Genomic DNA, 19,441 nt, shown 5'->3' with positions numbered 1-19,441 from the left:
AGTGAATACAGGTTTGACCACGGCTGCAATTGACTGCTCACTGCTGTGAGTCGTATTTCACAGAGGATCGATTGGATGTGTTGTTACTGTCTCTATACATGTGTTGCTGCACCTTTTGTGTTCAAATCTAGCTATGTTGTTGCTTTGCGTTAGCCTGTCCGTGGCGTTTTCCATTGTGTTTTCCTGACGGCGCCATCTTCTGCGCACCAGCGCCTAAGCAAGCAACCTTTTTCTGGATCTGCACCAAAATTAACTTTTCTTTCATGAAGAAAAAAATGGGAGTCCACTTTGTTGGAAGAAATTAACATTTTCTTTATTTGTAACCCATGAAATTTCCTTTACACAATACATTTTCCTTTATAAGTATTTGAAAATATCTTTTTTTGTCGTTGCTGGTTTGTAATAACTTTCCTATAATCTTGTGTCAATAATATAGTTATTTTTGTCTGTATATGTGTGTGTGTGTGTGTGTGTGTTTGGAAAAGAAAAAAAGGAAAAAGAACATCCACGGACGTGTTAGTTGGTGTCCAGCAGCGTCTCTTGCTGATCGCTTTTTTGTTTTGTTTTTGTCCCGAGTGAGGCTAGAGAGAGAGGCCGATGGCAAAGGCATTTTTGAAGGGGGGAGCCCCGAACGCTGCCCTTCTCTGCCGGTATTGCTAAGAATGTGCCCTGCCCTGGCTGTAATTTGGACTAACTTCAAACTTCTCCTCGTCAAACTTGTGGCGGACAGTAATCCTTTTTTTTTTTTTTGTGTGTGTGTATTTGTGTGCCTTTTGAATGGTAGCTGCTCCTCCGAGGCCGACCTGCATAACATCCCACGACGTGAACGACAACGAGGAGGACGCCGGGAGCCTCTGAACCTCCACGACACGCACTTAAGTCACGATTCCAACACTACCGAGTTCAACTTGGGTGCTAAGTGACACCGCACCACGAGGCTGATGGACGCTCGTGCACTCTCTTCTTTTTTTCCCCCCCAATGCTGTAGACGTACGTGCATGCGTGCGTGCGCGCACGTACGGCGGAGGCGGCGGGCGTGCGCGCGCTCAGTCGTCATCCTCGTCGTCGCCCTCTGACTCGTCCCGCCTCTCGTACATCTTGTCTCGGTGGCGTTCCTGGATTTCCTTCATCTCGTCGGCGTAGCGGCTGAAGGCGCCGCCGAACTTGGCCCAGGCCTTGAAGGGCACCGTGATGGAGTTCCGGTAGCTGGGCTTGACCTCGCTGACGCGCAGGAACACGCCGTACTTGTTGGAGCCCACATCGAAGAAGAAGCGCTTCGAGTCCACCATGATGGAGGTGCCCTCGGGGAGCTCACCGAAGCCACCGGCCGCCATGCCACCGGCGCCACCACCGCAGGCCAGCTCGTCGTCGTCTCCGCCGTAGTCGTCGATGAGCTTGGCCAGGGCGTCTCGGAACTCGATCAGGCCCTGCGCTGGTAGGGCTATGGTCTGGCCGGCCAGCATGCCGCCCGCCGGGCCGCCCATGCCAAAACCGGGCGCCCGGTTGACGGTCTGTCGGATCCGCAGGAACCTCCCCCGCTGGTTCTCCTTCAAGTCCAAGTAGTACTTGCGGTTCTCCCGCACCAGAAACTCGCTCTTGAGGGCTCGCCGAGGCCCGCCGTCCTCGCCGGCGGAGGCCTGTGCGATCTGCTCGGGGCTGCTGGGCCCCAACTGGGCGTAGTGCTCGATGAAGTCCCCGAGGTAGTCGCGCACCTCGGCGGCAACTGACAGCGAGAGAGTCAGTCGACTTTTGGAGCCTCCCGCACCGACCTCGGCGATCTTGATGAAGCGGCCTTTGCTGTTCTGCTTGACGTCCAGATAGAAGCGCTTGTTCTGGATGTCGAGGCGCTTGGAGGCCAGTTCCTGGGTCTCCTGGTCCCGCTGGTAGTGCTGAAAGCCGCCGCCTCCCCCTCCTCCGCCGCCGCTGCTACCGCCGCCTCCGCCTCCGCCGCCGCCGCCGCTGCTACCGCCGCGCTCACTCCCGCTGTCACCATCCGCCATGTTCAGCTTCTGCCCATCTCCTCCTCTCTGGCCAGCTCGCGCCGCCTTCACGCTCACCGGGGCTGCGCTCGTGGAGAGGCTTACGATTGGCCGAGCCGCCTGCCGCTCGCGCGCGTCGCCCCAGTTACAGCCTTGCCATTGGCCCGCTCTCCCTGTCAGTCACGCACTTCGTCGGAGCTCTCGCATGCAATTGGCGGAGAGGGTAGTTCCGGTTGCGTTCTTACCGAACTATTTTCAGCCTCTTGTGCGGTTGGTGTCAAACCTCATTCATATGACGTCATGGTTATTAAACGACACTACGCTAATGAAACATCCATTTTTAATTCAGTATATAGAGATACTTCAGTAAAAGTACAGATACTTGCATAAAAAAAGACTGAGACAGCTATACTCCAATAAAAAGTATATTGAACTGTCTACTTTCACAATTATATGGAGACAACGTTTTGATCATTTTGGAGTAGAAATTAACTCGTTGCAAGTTGTTATGAGCTCGCGGTAACTTACTCCCCTTTCATCTTGACAAAGCAACTTGTTTATATAACTTTGCTCATGTTTCACTGTGAAAAATTGGAGCGTAGAAAGTATAAAAATCTGTTTTGAAATACAGAGAATCACAGTTAAAAAAAAATATTCAAGCGCAGTACATATGCCTGGAAAAAAAAAAACTAAATCAGCACAGTAATTAAACATTTACTCTTGTGCTGAGGCTCTGGTGGAATGTGTTATGTAGTACCGAAAACTTCCAGCTGGTGGCGGTGACTCGTTAAAGTTTGCAAACAAAATCAAAAGAAGACACTGCGGTAACGTTTAGGTCTATGTTAAATTGCTTATAGAATGCTGAAACGTTTTTCTGAGGCCTTATTTATTATTCTTTTATTTGTTGTATAACTTTGAGACGCCCTCGGAGTGAATTGTGGCACCGCCTAAGCGAAGAAAAGTGTCCTCCTCGACCGGCTGTGCTTCGACGGCCAACAATCCGGACGACGCGTCCAGGTTCCTGCAGGTTCCCGGGGGGGAAGATGGGAACCATCCGGAGAAATTTCCTCACCCAGATCGGACGACCAAAAGGTTTCAGGGTTGAAGAGCCCTTCACGAACGTTGTCATTTACAGGAAAAGTTTAATTTACTCACAAATCACTTTTCATTTGAATGAAAGTATCAAGCGTGTTTGTTGAAGTTTTCGCTTAAAAAAAAAATCCAGGTACCACTCAAAGTTTGTTACACATAATAGAAGCTCACATTTTAGACAACTAAAGCTTCATAGTAGTAAACAATTATTTGGTGGTGCAGATCAGTGGTTGAGTGGTTGTTTCCCAACCTAAAGCTTGTGGGTTCAATCCCCCTTGTTGTGACCATGTAAATGTATCATTGAGCAAGCTACTGAAGTCCCAGTTTCTCCTGATGCTAAATGTATTAAAAACCAAAACATCGTCTTTATATACTCGTGATTGACATCGAAACAGCAAGAGCACAAATGCTAAGTCGCGACCTTGCACCGCGTGTTGCATTTATGAACTCGGAAATCTCACAAGCCAAATACAACATGATGCATTTCTCACAAGCCATTAACGACAACACCCAACAATAAAACATAACAAAAAATTGATCCGTGCTCAAGAAAAGGGAAATATGTTTACAGGTATTTTTTTTATTTAAGGGGAGTTTCATAGTAATAGTGCAACTCGGGATAGTGTAGTAAAATGTACTAATTATTTACACGCGCTAAACAATGCGTATTGCATTTGTGGATGGCTGCAGCATGACGCGAGAGGCAAGCATGGCAGCAGTTAAAAAAGAAAAAATAATATATATATACATATATAGAATATGATAATGAGCTTCGTCATTACAAAATGACATCAAATCCACACAAATGATGACATTACCTAAAGTCCATGTTCAGTGTGGTGACTCGACATGGGGGGGGCATCGTGGGAGGGCTGCCGTGCCGACTAGTCCTCCATGACGAGTCCTGCAGGCCCCATCAAAGCCCGGGGGAGCCTTTGATGGGCTGATAGGGATCAATAGAAGAAGGGGAAGCAGTCCTAACGGAGGCCTTTACAAAGGGGGGGATGCGCTTCCACATTGGGGGGGGGACACAACAATCATTGGCCCTGCCCAATCCGCTCCTGCTCGTCTGCCCACCCGTCACCATCAGCGCCGCCAGCTTGTGGCGTTTTAGCTCCAAGCAGCAGCTCTTATGTCGGTTCCAAGAAACACACAGCTAGTTGGAATTTGTCTTGTGAGCGGATTTTATTTTTATTTTTTTGGAAATGCTTTGTTTTATTGAACTTGGTAGTTTTTGTATTTTAGTTTTTTTTTTTTTCTTACATGGCGTATTTGTTGCGCGCAGGATTAAAAACTAAAAAAGTCTGTGTTGTGCAATAAAGTAAAGTATAATTTTTCAAGTTCATGTATGTTTTGAAAACATGTTCAAAACAATTTTTACTAAAGATACTTGTATAAACATTTACTTTCAGTTGTTTTTTGTTTTGTTTTTTAAAAGCATGTTTGATTTTATTTGATTTTGTTCATGGAAATGTTATTTCTTCATTTCAGTTTGAATAGTTTTGTTACTTTAACCATGGCATGAGTTGAGCATTGCGCATGGAAAGCCAATCAGTAATTGTTTGTTCAACAGTATTGGTAACAAATAAACGGCAATATCTCATATCCCAATGTTGTTCAAAGTGAAGAAAATGTGCTCGAAACAGGAAGTTGACGCACATGATTTGCCCTTTGTGGGCCACATAAAATGAGGTCGCTGGCCAGATCTGGCCCCCGGGCCTTGAGTTTGACACCTGTGAGCTATGGCTACATGAGTGTCGAGTGTGCATCTTCGTTTTTGAACGTAAATATCTAAAGATATTAGCGTGTACGTGTATTAAAGTGTGTGTGCGCGCGCGCGTGTGTTTGTGTATGGAGACGCTTGGAATAGCCAGTGGGGAGTTTTTTTTTTTGTTTTTTTTGGACCCATTGAGCTGTTTGTGTCCATAACAGGGTACCAAACGGCCCCATTTCAGAGATGAAAGAGCCTGAATGGAGCCAGTCAAAGGGCGGATCGGTGCGTGCGTGCGTGCGTCCCGGAGGGGGGGTTGGGATGATGGTTCTCTCCATACAATCCAACTTGATTTCTAGAGCGCATTTCACAACATCTGGAGCTGGGACAAAGTGCTTTCCCTTTGGTCTCATAGAAATTAGCGAGAAATTAGACCACGCGTTAAAACGCAAGCACAAATACAGTTAGCACTTGTGCAGTCTGCAAGTGTCCCATGCTGACAGCGCGTGAAAAAAGGGCGACGTAAATAAACAGATGAAGCCGAGCACGTGCTGCATTTAAAGGGCCAGTATAGAATAAAAAACAACAACACGGACGATTTTTACTTGTGGCTTGGTTTTGCGCGAGATAAACGATCTTCGCAGGCGTGACTTGAGAGAATGGAGCCAATAAAACGTCCTGGCAGGAGCAGACACTCGAGTCGCTTCAACACGTCGCTTGTAACAAGTTGCCGGAGTTGAAAGTGACGCCGACGCCGCCTTGTTCGCGCTGGCGCCAAGTCCGCCACTTCGCACTTGACTCGCCACATCTCAAGATCAAGAAATGATTAGATTCCGAAACAAATATTTTTTAATAGTTAAATTTAAATGACCTAAACAACCTTGTCAGATAATTGAATTGAAATATTGCTGGAACTGAAATAAAATATTAAAATACGGTGAACACTGCAAAGTACTCATGAAATGAATGTTACATAACTTGAAAAAATACACGTTTCAATAATGACAGTTTATTAGGCAAACATTAGTTATTTATAATTTATTGAAAGTAATTCAAATATTGGGAGATTATAAGTAAAATATGAAACTCTTTACATAAAAAATGAAGTGATTTATTTAACTTTAATTTCGTCATTTTATATCAAATATAAAATATAAAACTATATTCCTTTTTCCTCGCTATTATATGGTGTTAAAAAGCCTTTTATTTCTTTTTTGGGGGGGGTGAAACAATTCCAGTTAAAGACAAAATGCTTTGCTTCACGTTCATCCGTGTGTGCACGCTGACATGAACGAGACAAGGCGCCGTGCGTCTCAATTTGCAAATGGCTTTGCATATACAAGACATAAAGAATGGCGACGCGCTCGCTTTGATACGATAATTTGCTATGACCCAAAAAAGGGAACGCGATGCCCGCGTGCGTGCGTGAGCGCCGCCGCTGCTGCTTATGACTTCAAAGCGCCAGTAACGTCACAGCGGCAATCGGCGCTCATCAGCGTCCTAATAATAAATTTGTCTTCACCGCCAACAGTTTCACTTCCGGTCACACGGTTGCGTTGCGTTTAGTGGCAGGACGCATTTGCATCTCCAAAAACTCCCTCGAAGCAATTGTTGTTTCGGAGTCTGTGATTGCTGTTAATGACACAAGGAATTCCAAAGAAAGACCTAGTCAATAATTCAGTTTAGTGACGTCATTTAGTAAATCCGTTGATTTATTTCAGAGTTGCTTTCAACCAATATGTATTCTAGGATGCATTTTAACATCATATGACTTCAATTTAACAATTAGTCATTTTAAATTGTCAAAAGGTCATAAGAGAACTTCTTTAGTATATAAAATTATATTGAGCACATTAAATCCCTTCAACAATTCTTTTAGTTTGTAAACTAATTTTATGAACAGCAAAGGATTTATAGTAAACGGTCGCTTAATTGGTAAAGTGGTTTTAATGTATAAAAAAAAAAAATTAAAAAAAAAAGGTTAAAAGAGTTTACTTTACACCCTGGACTGGTCACACACAAAGACAAACAACCATCCGCCCTCACAATCACTCTTCAGGCCAATTTCGAGTGTCCAAGCAACCTGCCATGCATGTTTTTGGAAAGTGTGAGGAAACCAGAGTACCCGGAAAAAAGCCACACAGGCACGGGGAGAACATGCAAACTCCACACAGGAAGTCCGGACCTGAAATCGAACCCTGCCCCGCTGCACTGCGATGGCATCGGCCACTTGTTACAAGCTTAGCGCAAAAAAAAAAAAAGTTCAATCCAATTTGAATCTTCTGAGGCTGTGATGATGGTGTGCCTTTCTGGACAAAGTGTGGACTGTTATTTCCACGGAGGTGCACGCCTGGAGTGTGTCTATTATCCTTTAGGAGGCAGCAGGAAGGTAGTGGGGGCTTGGGGGGGGCAGACTCACTGGAGCCTCCTTGTAACAGCCTCATTGAGACTAGATGAGACGCTTTAATGACTGCGCTTGGATGGGGTGTAGGGGGGGGGTGTCAGGGCGGGAAGAGGTGTGCGCTTTGGTGTGTGTGTGTGTGGAGGCGGGCCACAGCCTATAAATACAGTGGCGTGTACCCCCCCACCGCTTCGCCCCACCCTGAGGAAGCTCACTTACCTGAAGCAGGTTTGTCGTCATGAGGGGACACTTTTCCATTGAATGGATGGCGCAAAGCAGCCGACAGCGACCCGCTCTTAGCGCTAGCGTTAGCAGGGGGGGCACCGAGGCAGTGCCCGGTCTTGTCGAGAACCTGGCGGGATTCTACCCGAGGCCCGACGACATCAGTGGAGCAGCCCCAGCCAAGAGGCCCAAGATGGATACTGATGACAACACCAGACACACCAAAACGGGTCAGTCTGCCACAATTGCAATCTACACGTGTGAGCGTCAGTGTGAGCGTGTAGCACATCAGAACAAAACAACCGTGCTCAAGTTACGACTGGGCCTCATGGTGCTGCAATATGGTGCTTGGGGGCAATTTTGAAAAATGTCTCCTTTTAGATCGTATTCAAGAATCAAAGAAAGCTGTTAGAACAGTCTTTGAATTAAATATCCTTCATATTTGGTGATTTTGCATTCATTCCAAGGTATTATTCAAGTAAATCTGTTAAAAGCGTCAAAATAAATTGGTGTGGTAGAATTATTTTTTTTAAGAAAATTGAAATGTTGGCCATTTTAGAGTATTCTTTTAAAAAAATGACATATTTTCTCAGAATATATAAACGAAAAACATCAGACTTTACCGTGAAGTTCTTTCAGATTTTCCCAAATCCTTCTAATTTGAACAAGCGTTATTGTTTGTTAAAAGTGGCAATGATTTTTGTTGTGCCTGCAACTTCAGAGACGGAAGAGGAGACGTCAGGCTATGAAAGCGAGCGTTCCCTCTCGCCTGCCACCTCCACCTCCTCGCCACTGACCCCCCCATCGGGGAGGAGGCCACGCACGGCCTTCACGGCGGAGCAGATCGGCAGCCTGGAGGGAGCCTTCAAGAGGAACGCCTACCTGGGCACGCAGGACAAGGCGCATCTCTGCCGGAAACTCAACTTGTCCGACAAACAGGTCGCTAGTGCGCGCCTGCGCCTGCGCCTGCGCCTGCGCCTGCGCCTGCGCCTGCGCCTGCGTGCTGCAAGCATACCATCAGTGCTTTGCAGTTACAAAAGACTTCACCACGCCTTAAGTTCAATTTTTAAGTGAGCAGCGTGGTTTAAACTCGACTCACTTTTTATTTCTACTAAAATTCCAACTTTAGTCTTGTAAAATGCAGACTTTTTTTGTGTCGCTTGCAAAAACACTGTGACTTCCTTCTTGTGAAATCCAACATTCTCGTCATTTCCTCTCCTGTAATTTTACAACTGGCCTAAAATCTCACTTTTTCCCTCATTCGAAAGTTTCCCTCATATTGATGACTTTAATCTTGCAACACCATTTTTTTTTACTTTTTCTCGCCATGTAATTTTTTTTTCTCCAAAAAGTCACATTTTTAAAGAAATAGTACAAATGTAAAGCAAAGTGCCTTTTTTATTTAAATTTTAAAACTTAGAAAAAAAAAACACTTTTTTTTTTCTCTTGTAACACTGACCTTTTCCTCATCAAACGTTATTTTTTTTAAGTATCATTTGAGCTTTTCCGGATCATCTTTTTCTGATTCAGACTGACTCATTTTTGTAGAATCATAACTCTTCTTTTCTTATTTAAGTGAAATGCCTTTTGTTATAAACTTCAAACTTTTTTCTCTGTGCGGGCAGATCCGAAACTGGTTCCAGAACCGGCGCATGAAGCTGAAGCGGACAGTACAGGACGCCCTGGCGCACGCCTGCCATACCAGCGCCGCGTCGCACTTTGCACCCTACCCCGAGCTGCAGGCGTACCGGCCGACGCCGTACCCGCGCTACCACCCGATGCCGATGCAGCTTCAGGACGCTCAACTGCCACACAACCTCCAGTATGCCTCACCTCTGGACTCGCTGTACCAATATGGCGGCGTGCCGGGCGCCATGTTGCACACCGCCGCGGCTCCTCCGCCTTCCCCTCCTCCTCTGATGGCAGCCTACCCGACTTACACCCAATACTACTGACAACCACTTTTTTTCGGTATGCTCATTGGATGTTTGTGTTGGTTCTATGAAAGCTTTTGAGCAATGTCGTGTGTGTGTATGTGTGTGCGTGCGTGTGGGGGTGTGCGCGTGTGCGTGCGCGCACGTGTGTGTGTGAGACTGTGAAATTCTGCATTTGTCATCTAATTGCAATAAAATTCAGCCATTCATTTTCTCTTAAGATGGTCCTCAATAGGGTGACTGGTCGCCAGTCAATCACAGCTAACTAGATAAGCGATGAACTGGTCGACAGTCAAAAGTTAAGTTTAACTAACTTCATGGAAAAAAATAAAAGAAAAGACCCTGTATAGTAAGGCGCTTTTTAAAAAAAAATTGAATATAAATCGAGTCTGTGTGATCAAGACCGGGTGTGGACTGTCACTTCACACTTTAAATTCGCTCCTAAAATTTGGAGTGCGCGCGTATTGTCAACCTGACGGTAAATGCTTTCTAACGTGTCATAATAACCTTAATCCAAAATCTTCATGGTTTGATCGCGGTTAGGGTGGAGCCGGCCTGCCGACCGCCCGCGTGGCCACTTTGTCTACTTGTCCGCGTTGACCAGCTGTGACTCCAGATCCCCGAAGAAATCCCGCCTCTCCAGCGCAATGTCGTGGATGATGGTGTCCAGCAGCAACCTGGCCGAGTTCCTCTTCTCCAGGGTGTTGTTCACCTCGGCCATCAGCCATTCGAAGAAATTCACCTCAATATCTCTCTCCACCGGGTCGTAGAAGTAGCCGTGTCTCCTCAGCGAGGCGAAGACGGCGGGGAAGAGTTTGGAGAGGAACTGCTGCGCGCACGCTTGGGCGGCGATCATCTCGGCCGTTTCCTTCTCTTTCCTCACTGCTGCCCTCTGCTGGGCAATCCGGCACTCCTTTTCCTCATTGCGGCGGCGCTCCTGCTCCTGCAGTCGCTGGACTTCGGCCAACTCGGCATTTCGCAGCTGCTCGAAGGCCCTCTGCTGGGCCCGCAAGCTGGCTAGTTCCTCCTCCTCCATCACCTCCAGAAGAGACTGCTCGATGGTCTTGCCCACCAGGACCTCCAACACCGGCTGCACCTCCCTGTCAAAGTCAAAAAGCTCCCCCTCTTCAATTTGGGTGGCGACATCTTCGCCAGATTTGGCAGGGATGAATAGCGGCGTGGCCGGTCTGTCTAGGAAACGATCCGTTTGCGAGTCGATATCTTTGGTCACCAAGATGTGACTCAGCTCCTCCAGATAGGACTCGGTTTGCACGTCAACGTGTTTTCTTCCGGGCAGGTTGTCGTGATTCTTGAACCACACGTGGTCCCTGGACCTCATGAAGTCCACCGATCTCCGCCGGAATCCGTTCTGCTGTTGAATGTCGGCCGCGTGCATCATCCCCTTAGCGGAAATCGGGTGTTGCCCGTGGGCGTTTCCCCTGATGACCCGTCGGTCGTACATAATACTTCCATACTGAGGATTGTCCGTGGGGGAGCCGCTGAACTTTGAGCGGCTCTCAACAGGCCTGGGGCGACTGGAGAACACGTACGTTGCATTTTTATCTCGGCTGTGTGAAATGGAAGTCATAGCGCAAAATGACAGAAACCAGCAGATCTGCTTGTCGGGTTTGGTTTTTGTGGCAACTTCCTCAGAGTTTCACAGTACGACTCATCTTGTCAGTGGAACGTGGGGATGGCTACTGCTTTTTCGGAACCATCCACAAACGTGGTTGTCAAGTTCCGCATCCGATATGAGCTGGCGGAGGCGGAGATGGCCGTCGTCAACGCCATTTGTTTTCTTGAGCTTTATTTCATATTTGAACTGCTTACGGGAGCTTTACGTTAAGTTGATCACCTTGAATTAAAAACAAAGGACACATGACTACTTGAGAAAGGGTTGATCGACTCAAGACTCCAAAAATAAGAAGCCATCCATCACATACCAGCGGCGTCCCCGGACTTCTTTCCTTTGGCTCTAATCAACTCAGTTGGGCGTTGTCTTTCTAAGGCGAGCAAGACAACTCGGAAGGATGATTTGCTTTAACGCAACCGACGTGTCATTGTTAGCTCAAACCATGTGACATCATTTGTGTCCTCGCACGTCATAAACTGCAAAGCCTTGTGACATCATTTCTCATTTCCAACAAATTGTCAGCGTCGTCTCGTATCTTTGTGAACAAGTGGAGTAGAAGTTTGTGTATTAATTTCTATGACACCATATGGAAAGCGTTGTCCAGCTCTTATCAAATGCGCTATACTAATAAAGTTGGATTGGATCATGGTCAAAACCAAACAGCCCTCATGTGACACGAGCTGGGAGGAATAATTTTTCAGAACTCAACAGGCGTCACAGACATTTTAAGGGTTATGATGAGACCACCAACTAACAATGTCAACAACAACCCAAATCAATAACCAAGAAATAGGGTGAGGCCTCGTTTGGGTAGAAATTGACACACTTGATTTTTAAATCTATTTTTTTATTAATTATGAAACATGTTTACTTCTCTTCCCTTACTTCAAAAAGAAGACTCATTTCAAATTGGCAGTGCAGAAGATGTAGAAATAAAAATAACGATTCAGTTCTTGGATTACTCTGTGACATCCATCCAAAAATGGGCAAAAATGCTAATCAAATGTCTTCTTTTGATTGGGCACCCCAAAAAAAAGAATTGGTCTGCTTTTCCAGACCATCAGGAAAATTGAAGGATGTATAAACCTTTCTGGAGATCATTTACATAGACAAAACATTTTTTTTAAATTTTATGTCTAAAATAAACTAATTGAATTTTAATTTTTTTTTATTTGATAATGTTTATTTCAAATCTAATTTATCAGTGTTTCAATTTTTTGGCATCACTAATTCAATATTGCACCATTTATTGATTCTGGTTTTCGTCACTTTTGAAGGCTCAAAAGTGCCAAAAACAAATGAACAAATAATTGGTCACATTTGCAAAAAAAAAACTAACATTGAAAAATCCATTTTTGATTTTTGCCACTCTTGTGTGAGCGACTGCGTATATTTATTTGAAAATAAATCAGTAGGCGCCGACACTTAAGGCAAAACAGAAGCATTAAGCAGCAGACATATTTATTTCTGTCATATAATAATCAGGATGGTGATAATAAAGATGCTGAAATCGAGCAGAATGAAAATTGTTAGTAAATCGGAACCGTTTTTTTTTTTCGTCGACGCTTCGAAAAGGTCCAGAAGCCTCACTGGCCGCCATCTTGGCGGCTAACGCTAATGGCTAGCGGGTGATGACAACTGCAAGATTTGATTCGACGTCTTCTTCTGTTTGGGAATTAACCATGATCATTTGAAGCATCTGCTTTTCCCCCACTAGTACCATTTTTGGCCAACTAGTCCATCCTTCCGATGGATTTTCTTTGTGTCCATGAACTCGTATGGTCTATGTTCTCACAAGTAGAACAAATACATGCTACTAGTAAGGCAAAACTGTCAACGAGTTGACATCTGCGCACTATCAGTACTGTCATCATCAGTGCGAGTAGGACATGGTTCCAAACGAGTGCAGTTTTGTTCTCACTAGAAGGACAAAAATGACATATTTGGATTAGTAGTGAGCCAAACTACTAGTGGACATTTTGGTGCTATTAGTAGTTTCCAAGAGGCTACTAGTATGTGACATGGCTACTGGTGTTACTAGTGCAGCACAGTCGCAGTAGTGGCGAACGTTAAGTACTGCGCCTAATAGCCACTAGTGGATAGACTAGTAACTGGTGCGCTAGTAACGAGTGCACTGGATTGTCTTACTGGTGAGGATAAAAGAGTGTAACAGCACATGGACTTTATCAGGGAGTGGAATAAATGTTAATTTGGCAGCATTTATTCCACATCAAGGTCGTATTCATCAATTAATTATCCAAGCCAGAGTTGGAAAAGAAACATACAACTAGTATCAGGAGAAATGTTATGAGCAAGTTCTTCTACTATTGCGGATAAAGTATGTACTGGTTGAATAAATACTAAAATCTGCTTCCCAGACAAGGCAGTAGTGGAAACAAAGTGAATAGCAAGACAGTTGTTCTACTAGTCCATATTTTTTTTTTTTTTTTACTAGTGGAGACTATTAGTCTTACTAAGTGAGTACAAAGGTGGTACTAGTCCACGGAACTTGAGCTAGATTTCAACGATGTCAACGTTAAAGCCATTTGAGCAGCCATTTATTTAGTCGCCATCATTGGTATTAAGCTTCAGCTAGAACAAGTAGGCCAAAAGTGGAACTAGTAGCGGCGGCCATTTTGTGACACAGTAGAAAACTTTGGAATGAAACGGTAGCAAAACAAGGAGGAAAAAAAAAAAAACAAAAAAAAAACAAACACCTGGACTTTTACGGACACGTGTGACATCACGTGCACCTTCATGTGGCGGGAGCGGCCCCTCAGCGCATGGAGGGGCGGGGTTGGAGGCGGGGCAGTTGTGGGTGTCATCAGAGCAATGGCGGGCGACGCTGACCTAGAAGGTCTTCCTGTGGATGGCACGCGCGCGGTCTTCCTCGTACTCCCTCTTGGAGACCCACATCTTCTTGAAGGTGTCCAATGACGCCAAGATGGAGCCTCTGTGGGTGGGCGGGGTCACACGGTCAACAAGTTAACAGTAACATGAACGCAACTCATCTTTAACTCATCGACTGCCGTGGATGTTTATGTTCGTCAAAAATGTTTTTTTTCCAGAGTCTCGTCTAGCTTGTGGGAGGAATTTGGGCTTCTACATAACTGAAGTGAGAAGCAGGCGCCAGCGAAGTTGCGTCGCTTTGGATGGGAGAACAGCACAGCTTTTGAGTAGAAGAAAAGATTAGACGGTGAAACTCGGCATGTCGTGCCCGTTTTTAGAGAGAGAAATTTCCAAATGATGGAAGCTGGAGAAATTTAGGCACGTAACACTCAAAAGACGATAAGTAGGTAATAAAACTTTTGGCTTTTTCATTTTGTTAACGTTTATTTCATTTGGCCTTTTTAAATTCACTTTGTCTTCAGGGTGTCGCCTGCCTACCGCCCGAAAATACCCCCGCGACCCGCGTGAGGAGAAGTGGTGCAGATAATGGATGGATGGATTAGTGTTTCCAGCAGGTTGGTTAGTTTTGATTTTTTTTGCAAAAATGCTTCATTTTTGTCCCATTTTGACCCTCCAGCCTTATTCATAAGAACAAAACTCCAGAAGGGCAAATCGGAAATGTGAGCAGAGCACCAGAATTGACCATCAGCTCTCCTGATTTTGGCTAAAGTGCGATAACAGAAGTGTCTGGCAGTCCATGAGTTAAATATCACAACAAAAAAATTTTGTACCCGATCCACGTGGAGTAGAGTCTCTCCTGGGGGGCCGAGATCTGTACAGACACACACATTGGTCCATAAGCGTTAGCGGGGTGGGGCGGGTGGAGGAAAATAAGAGCGCAGGAAAAGAAGCTTGGGTGGGGAGAGAAGTTGCAGAACCTTGATTTTGAGGTCTTTGGGTGAAATCTTCCTCACTTCAGTCAGTAATCTCTCTCCAAAGCCTGAAGGGGGGGGGGGGTTACAGTGAGTCAGACAGTGTTTGAAGCCGTGCAGCCGGCGATTGCTCGCACCTTTGATGAGCGTGGACCCCCCGCACAGCACGATGGTAGAGAAGAGCGTGCGCCTCAAGTCCATGTCGGACTTCCGGATGGCGTAGGCCAGGACCTCGTGGATGCCCGAGCTCTCGTCGCCCACCAGGTCGGGCCGGAACAGCAGCTCGGGAGCGCGGAAGCGGGCGGGTCCGATCTGAACGCATGGATTGGTTAGTGCCGAGAGAGGGCGGGGCTTGGGCAGTAAATAGGCACCGACTCACATTTAAGGAGCTCCCGTCGGGGAGGACGTACTGAGCCTTTTCCGTTTCCAGCGTCTCGTCCTTCTGAGGATTCAGCGACAGGTAGCACGCCCTCTGGTGGCAAAAGCGGTCATTACGTCATGGGACCACATTTTGTCCAATTTCATTGCGTCAAAACTCAAGGTTCAGAGAAGTGACAACGTTGGTAAAGCTGTGAAAATAGCAGTTGTTTGGAAGTTGACCACTACGGTAACATCCACGTTAATTTCCGTGGTGGTGTTTCACGTTACATGTTAGCATTAAGGCATTTGTTAGTTCAAATATAGTTTGTATAGGTTTACATGTGACAAATATCGTAACTGTACTCAAGCATCTACTCTTTATCACCTCCTTGATGGTGCGCACCACCTCGAACTCGGCCGAGGTGTTGAAGTTGTATCCTTCCTTGCGCAGGAGCAGGCGCAGGTAGTGCGACACATCCCTGCCAGCGATGTCCATGCGCATTATGGAATGCGGGATGGTGAAGCCCTCGTAGATGGGCACCACGTGCGTCACGCCGTCGCCGGAGTCCAGCACCACGCCCGTTGTGCGTCCCGTGGCATACCTGAACAGGAGGACAATCGCCGGCCACGTCATTCTCCGCCGCAGGTATTCATTCCATCAATCGTTTTAGCACCTCACTCAACTTGAACAAAATGGCAATTTCCTAACGCGGTCATTTGGTTAGACTGCCTTGGCGATATGAGGTGTTAGTCAATTAATCGTTTCATGATGCGTGGATTGGAATATTTTCAGATTTGTTCCCCCCTATATTTTGTTAAGATTTTGTTTTTGTTTTTCCCCAGGATCCGCCCCAACCAATCCATCCCATTTTTTTTTTATCAGAATAAAAAAAAAAGATAAAATTACAAATATATATGTATTAAAAATATAATTTTAATAACAATATTTTTTTAATAATATTAAAAATAAAATTAAATAATAATAAATAATATTATTTAAAATGATATTTTAATAATATTTTTAATAATGAAAATATTATTAAGAAAAAAATAACAATTAAAAAAAAATCATACAAAGTGAGCTCGTTAGGATTTTTTAACGCAATTGATCAAATTGAAAAAGTAATAGGATATTAAAATAATCAGTACTTGTTACAGCCCTACTGATACAATTTATTACGTTGAATTTTTTCGTAGTTCACTTTAGTTTTTTTCCAAACATACGAGAGACACGACTTTGTGGACCCACGCGATGCCTCCCCCGCCCGCTGGTTAGCACGTTAGCTGGTGCACTTACAAACTGAGCACTGCCTGCAAGGAGATGAAGAGCGCGGGAACATTGAAGGTCTCAAAGAAGACCTCGGCGGCCTTCTCGCGATTCTTGCTGGGGTTGAGAGGTGCTTCGGTCAGAAGAACAGGATGCTAAGAAACACACAGGACCGACAGCTTTATAAGCGTCACTTTCTTCTTGATTGCCAGGAACACCACCACCACCATAAGCACACCTCCTCGGAGAAGGTCTGTAGTTGCTCCTTGGAGTAAACATACTGCCAGATCCTCTCCATGTCGTTCCAGTCCTTCACGATGCCATGCTCCATCGGGTAGCGCACTGACAGCAGCCCGCGGTGCTCCTGGCACATGTAAGCACAAACGCATGACATGTGCACAAAAAAAAGTCAGTGGGTGCACTTGTAAGTCAAGGTACGAGTGCGTCCACAGTTCTTGCTTGCCTTTGCTCAGTAAACGTCGGGAAACGCTGGCGTAATGCAATTACCTCTGCTTTTGGCCCAATAAAAAGGTCTCCTTCCAAGGCGCCCGCCATGACGCGCACATGTTTGGGTCGCCCGACACTGCAACACACATGCAAGTTTTGATAGTTGCTTCACAATCAGCACACGCTTGTGAATAAAAGTAAACAAGAGCCACCGCCACAACTTACTAGTTGGGAAAACAATATTTGGGGATCTGGTCTCCGGCGAAACCAGCCTTGATGACCCCTGAACCCTGCAACAACATTTAAAAAAAAAAGCATGTAAAGCGTAGGAGGAAGAGGAGGCTCATGAGACACGGCTGCAGGCTACGTAACAACAAACGGCCACTTTGTCCCACGATAGAAAAACACAAAGCTAGCGGTGCTAGAATCGCATCCCTCCGAGCAAATCTCACACACAAGATTAGTTCTGCTACGTGATTTATCCGTACAGTCGTCATGATGCTCTGATGCTAAGATTCAGGAGCAGAAATCACATTTGCTAGGTAAAAATAAACGCTTTAATTGGCTATTGTTTTGCACACGTACAGTAGAATTCTTAAGTGAAATAGTCTTTTTTTATTCAAGTTGACAACTGATTATATGTTCAACATGCAAAACAAGGAGGACAAAAGACACGATTGGAGCAGATGGCTTTTTGCTTCACTGCTGGTGGATAATTTAGGGAGGAGGACTCAATAGACACTGACTTCATTATTTGCAAGTAAGCTTCAAACAAGCGTCTTTTTTTTTCCCTACAGAGTTCAAAAATCCTTACAGAAACAAAACATGAGGTTGTCAGCAGCACCCAATTGGATTTCTTAAATGCAACACAGTTTCTTGTACAGGCAAAAACAAAATAAAATGAGTTGTGCAGTGACATACAGCTCTCTATCCATATACACACACACAAACAAACACTCACACACCCTTGTGGAATACGGCCAAACTGTCTTGTCGACGCCAGTTAGGCTAACCCAGAGCGTCAAAGACGACTAGAGTGTTAACTGAAAAAGATGTTCAAATTAAAATGTCGAGTGTTTTGATGCTGAAGCTAACGGCAGCTAGCTAGCATTTGTCATATGTCACTTCGCAGGTTAGCTAGCAGTCAGTCAGCTAGTATTGTGAGATAGCTCTCGCTTATACTAAATGGTTGAATCAAAACAATATCCCGATCCGTCTTCCAATTCTGTTTGTTGTTGGTGAACGGCACGTATGACAATAATGACGATGATGATTATAATACTAATAACATTAATAATAATAATAATAATAACAAGAAGAAGAAGGTGGTGGTGGTGATGATGATGTGGGTAAGCAAAGGCTGCGGCAAGCTCCTGGACAATAGCGGAGCTAAGCTAACAGCTAGCTCGCGACGGCCTCAGTTTGGGTGTGGGCGTATGACGTCATCATACTCACGTTATCGATCACTACGGGCTGATTAGCTAAAATGTCATATGACTCCATGACGGACGTAAATGTTGAGGCGCGCGTCTGTCGGCGTCCACTGTCGGTGCTGAATGACGTCCACCCGTCTGCTCACTCTCTCGCTCGCTCGCTGCGCCGATGAGCAGAGCTACAGCAACCACCGGTTCAGCCCGCTACGCCGCTCCTCTACAGCCACGCCCCGCCCTCAGACCACGCCATTCGTCAGGACGGCGACTGACAGCTGTTCTGACCAATCACAACAAAGTATTTAATGACAGACGAGGTTGGTGGAAGGGTTGAACCAATTGGAATCAGGACAAGTTTGCAGCCAGCCTTTTGCTTTCGCCCAGTGGCAAGAGCTGGAAATTTATGAAAGACTGAAAGTGCCAAAATAAAATACATAAATAAACCATGACATGTTTCATTTAAATTGTCATTAATTAATTACTTGTTTTAGTCATTCGTCAATTATGAAATTAAATAAATCGACCAATAAGTAAATGCAACATTAAATAATTAAATATGTATCATTAATTAAATGTTTCATTTATTAATTAAATGTGGAATTGAATAATCAATGTGTCATATGGTCCCGCGTTGCAGCGTTTAAGGAATTTATTTTATCTGCCAAACTCACGTATCAAAGTTTGGTGGGCGGTTCCTAACGCTTGATTGGTTACACTGCAAGGCAAATCAATTCCAGAATAATAGATCGATGCCAACCGAGTGTCTAGTGAAAATACTCCGATTCACTTGGTGGCGTTATTCACCTCTATGAATACTCAAGCAAAACAACTAAATACAAGCCTCGATCGCTCAATCAAGGGAGCTCACGAAAGTCCTCCATCATTGTAGCCGCCATGTTTGCAACCACTCCAGGCCAAAGCAATGGAGACAAGATTTGCGTTAGTCATCGTTTTGGCACTCTCAATCGTCCATAGAAATAACCTGGCGAGTGTACTTGTGTAGATTTTCAGGCTTGTAGTCTATATCCGAGTATGTACCTTTCTACGAAGCCTAGCAAAGGTAAAGCTTTGTGTCTATTTCTATTGTGCAGTGGTTTCTTGACCTTGAGATACAATTTGGTTTGGGGATTGTGGAGAATATTGA

At 45.1% G+C, this 19,441-nt stretch overlaps 3 protein-coding genes and 1 pseudogene across 3 annotated transcripts; 1 reads left to right on the top strand and 3 right to left on the bottom strand.

Moving 5' to 3' along the window:
* Window positions 1–287: 287 nt before the first annotated feature.
* LOC148319228 (transcriptional regulator protein Pur-beta-like) lies at window positions 288–2,127 on the bottom strand. Its single transcript, XM_088281617.1, has one exon. The coding sequence runs from the start codon at window positions 1,998–2,000 to the stop codon at window positions 1,047–1,049; it is 954 nt and encodes a 317-aa protein (XP_088137743.1). The 5' UTR covers window positions 2,001–2,127; the 3' UTR covers window positions 288–1,046.
* Window positions 2,128–7,324: 5,197 nt separating this feature from the next.
* Window positions 7,325–14,426, top strand: ved (ventrally expressed dharma/bozozok antagonist). The gene is made up of 4 exons (XM_088280864.1): window positions 7,325–7,635; window positions 8,127–8,344; window positions 9,031–9,376; window positions 14,344–14,426. The coding sequence occupies exons 1-3, from the start codon at window positions 7,422–7,424 to the stop codon at window positions 9,358–9,360; spliced, it is 762 nt and encodes a 253-aa protein (XP_088136990.1). The 5' UTR covers window positions 7,325–7,421; the 3' UTR covers window positions 9,361–9,376; window positions 14,344–14,426.
* Window positions 9,846–10,927, bottom strand: LOC148319227 (radial spoke head protein 3 homolog pseudogene; annotated as a pseudogene).
* Window positions 12,417–18,523, bottom strand: actr1b (actin related protein 1B). Its single transcript, XM_088280862.1, has 11 exons — window positions 18,323–18,523; window positions 17,093–17,157; window positions 16,928–17,003; window positions 16,659–16,784; window positions 16,451–16,575; window positions 15,539–15,755; window positions 15,173–15,265; window positions 14,931–15,105; window positions 14,800–14,861; window positions 14,653–14,693; window positions 12,417–13,925 (listed from the first exon to the last, which is right to left on the bottom strand). Exons 1-11 carry the CDS (start codon window positions 18,368–18,370, stop codon window positions 13,823–13,825), a joined length of 1,131 nt encoding a protein of 376 aa, XP_088136988.1. The 5' UTR covers window positions 18,371–18,523; the 3' UTR covers window positions 12,417–13,822.
* Between the last annotated feature and the right edge of the window lie 918 nt (window positions 18,524–19,441).

This window comes from Idiotropiscis lumnitzeri, chromosome 18 (genome assembly GCF_059441095.1).
Source record: "Idiotropiscis lumnitzeri isolate Australia: NSW breed Sydney's pygmy pipehorse chromosome 18, RoL_Ilum_1.0, whole genome shotgun sequence".
NCBI lineage: Eukaryota > Metazoa > Chordata > Actinopteri > Syngnathiformes > Syngnathidae > Idiotropiscis > Idiotropiscis lumnitzeri.
The sequence above is the reverse complement of the archived record's forward strand: the minus strand, read 5'-3'. Positions and strand labels throughout refer to the sequence as shown.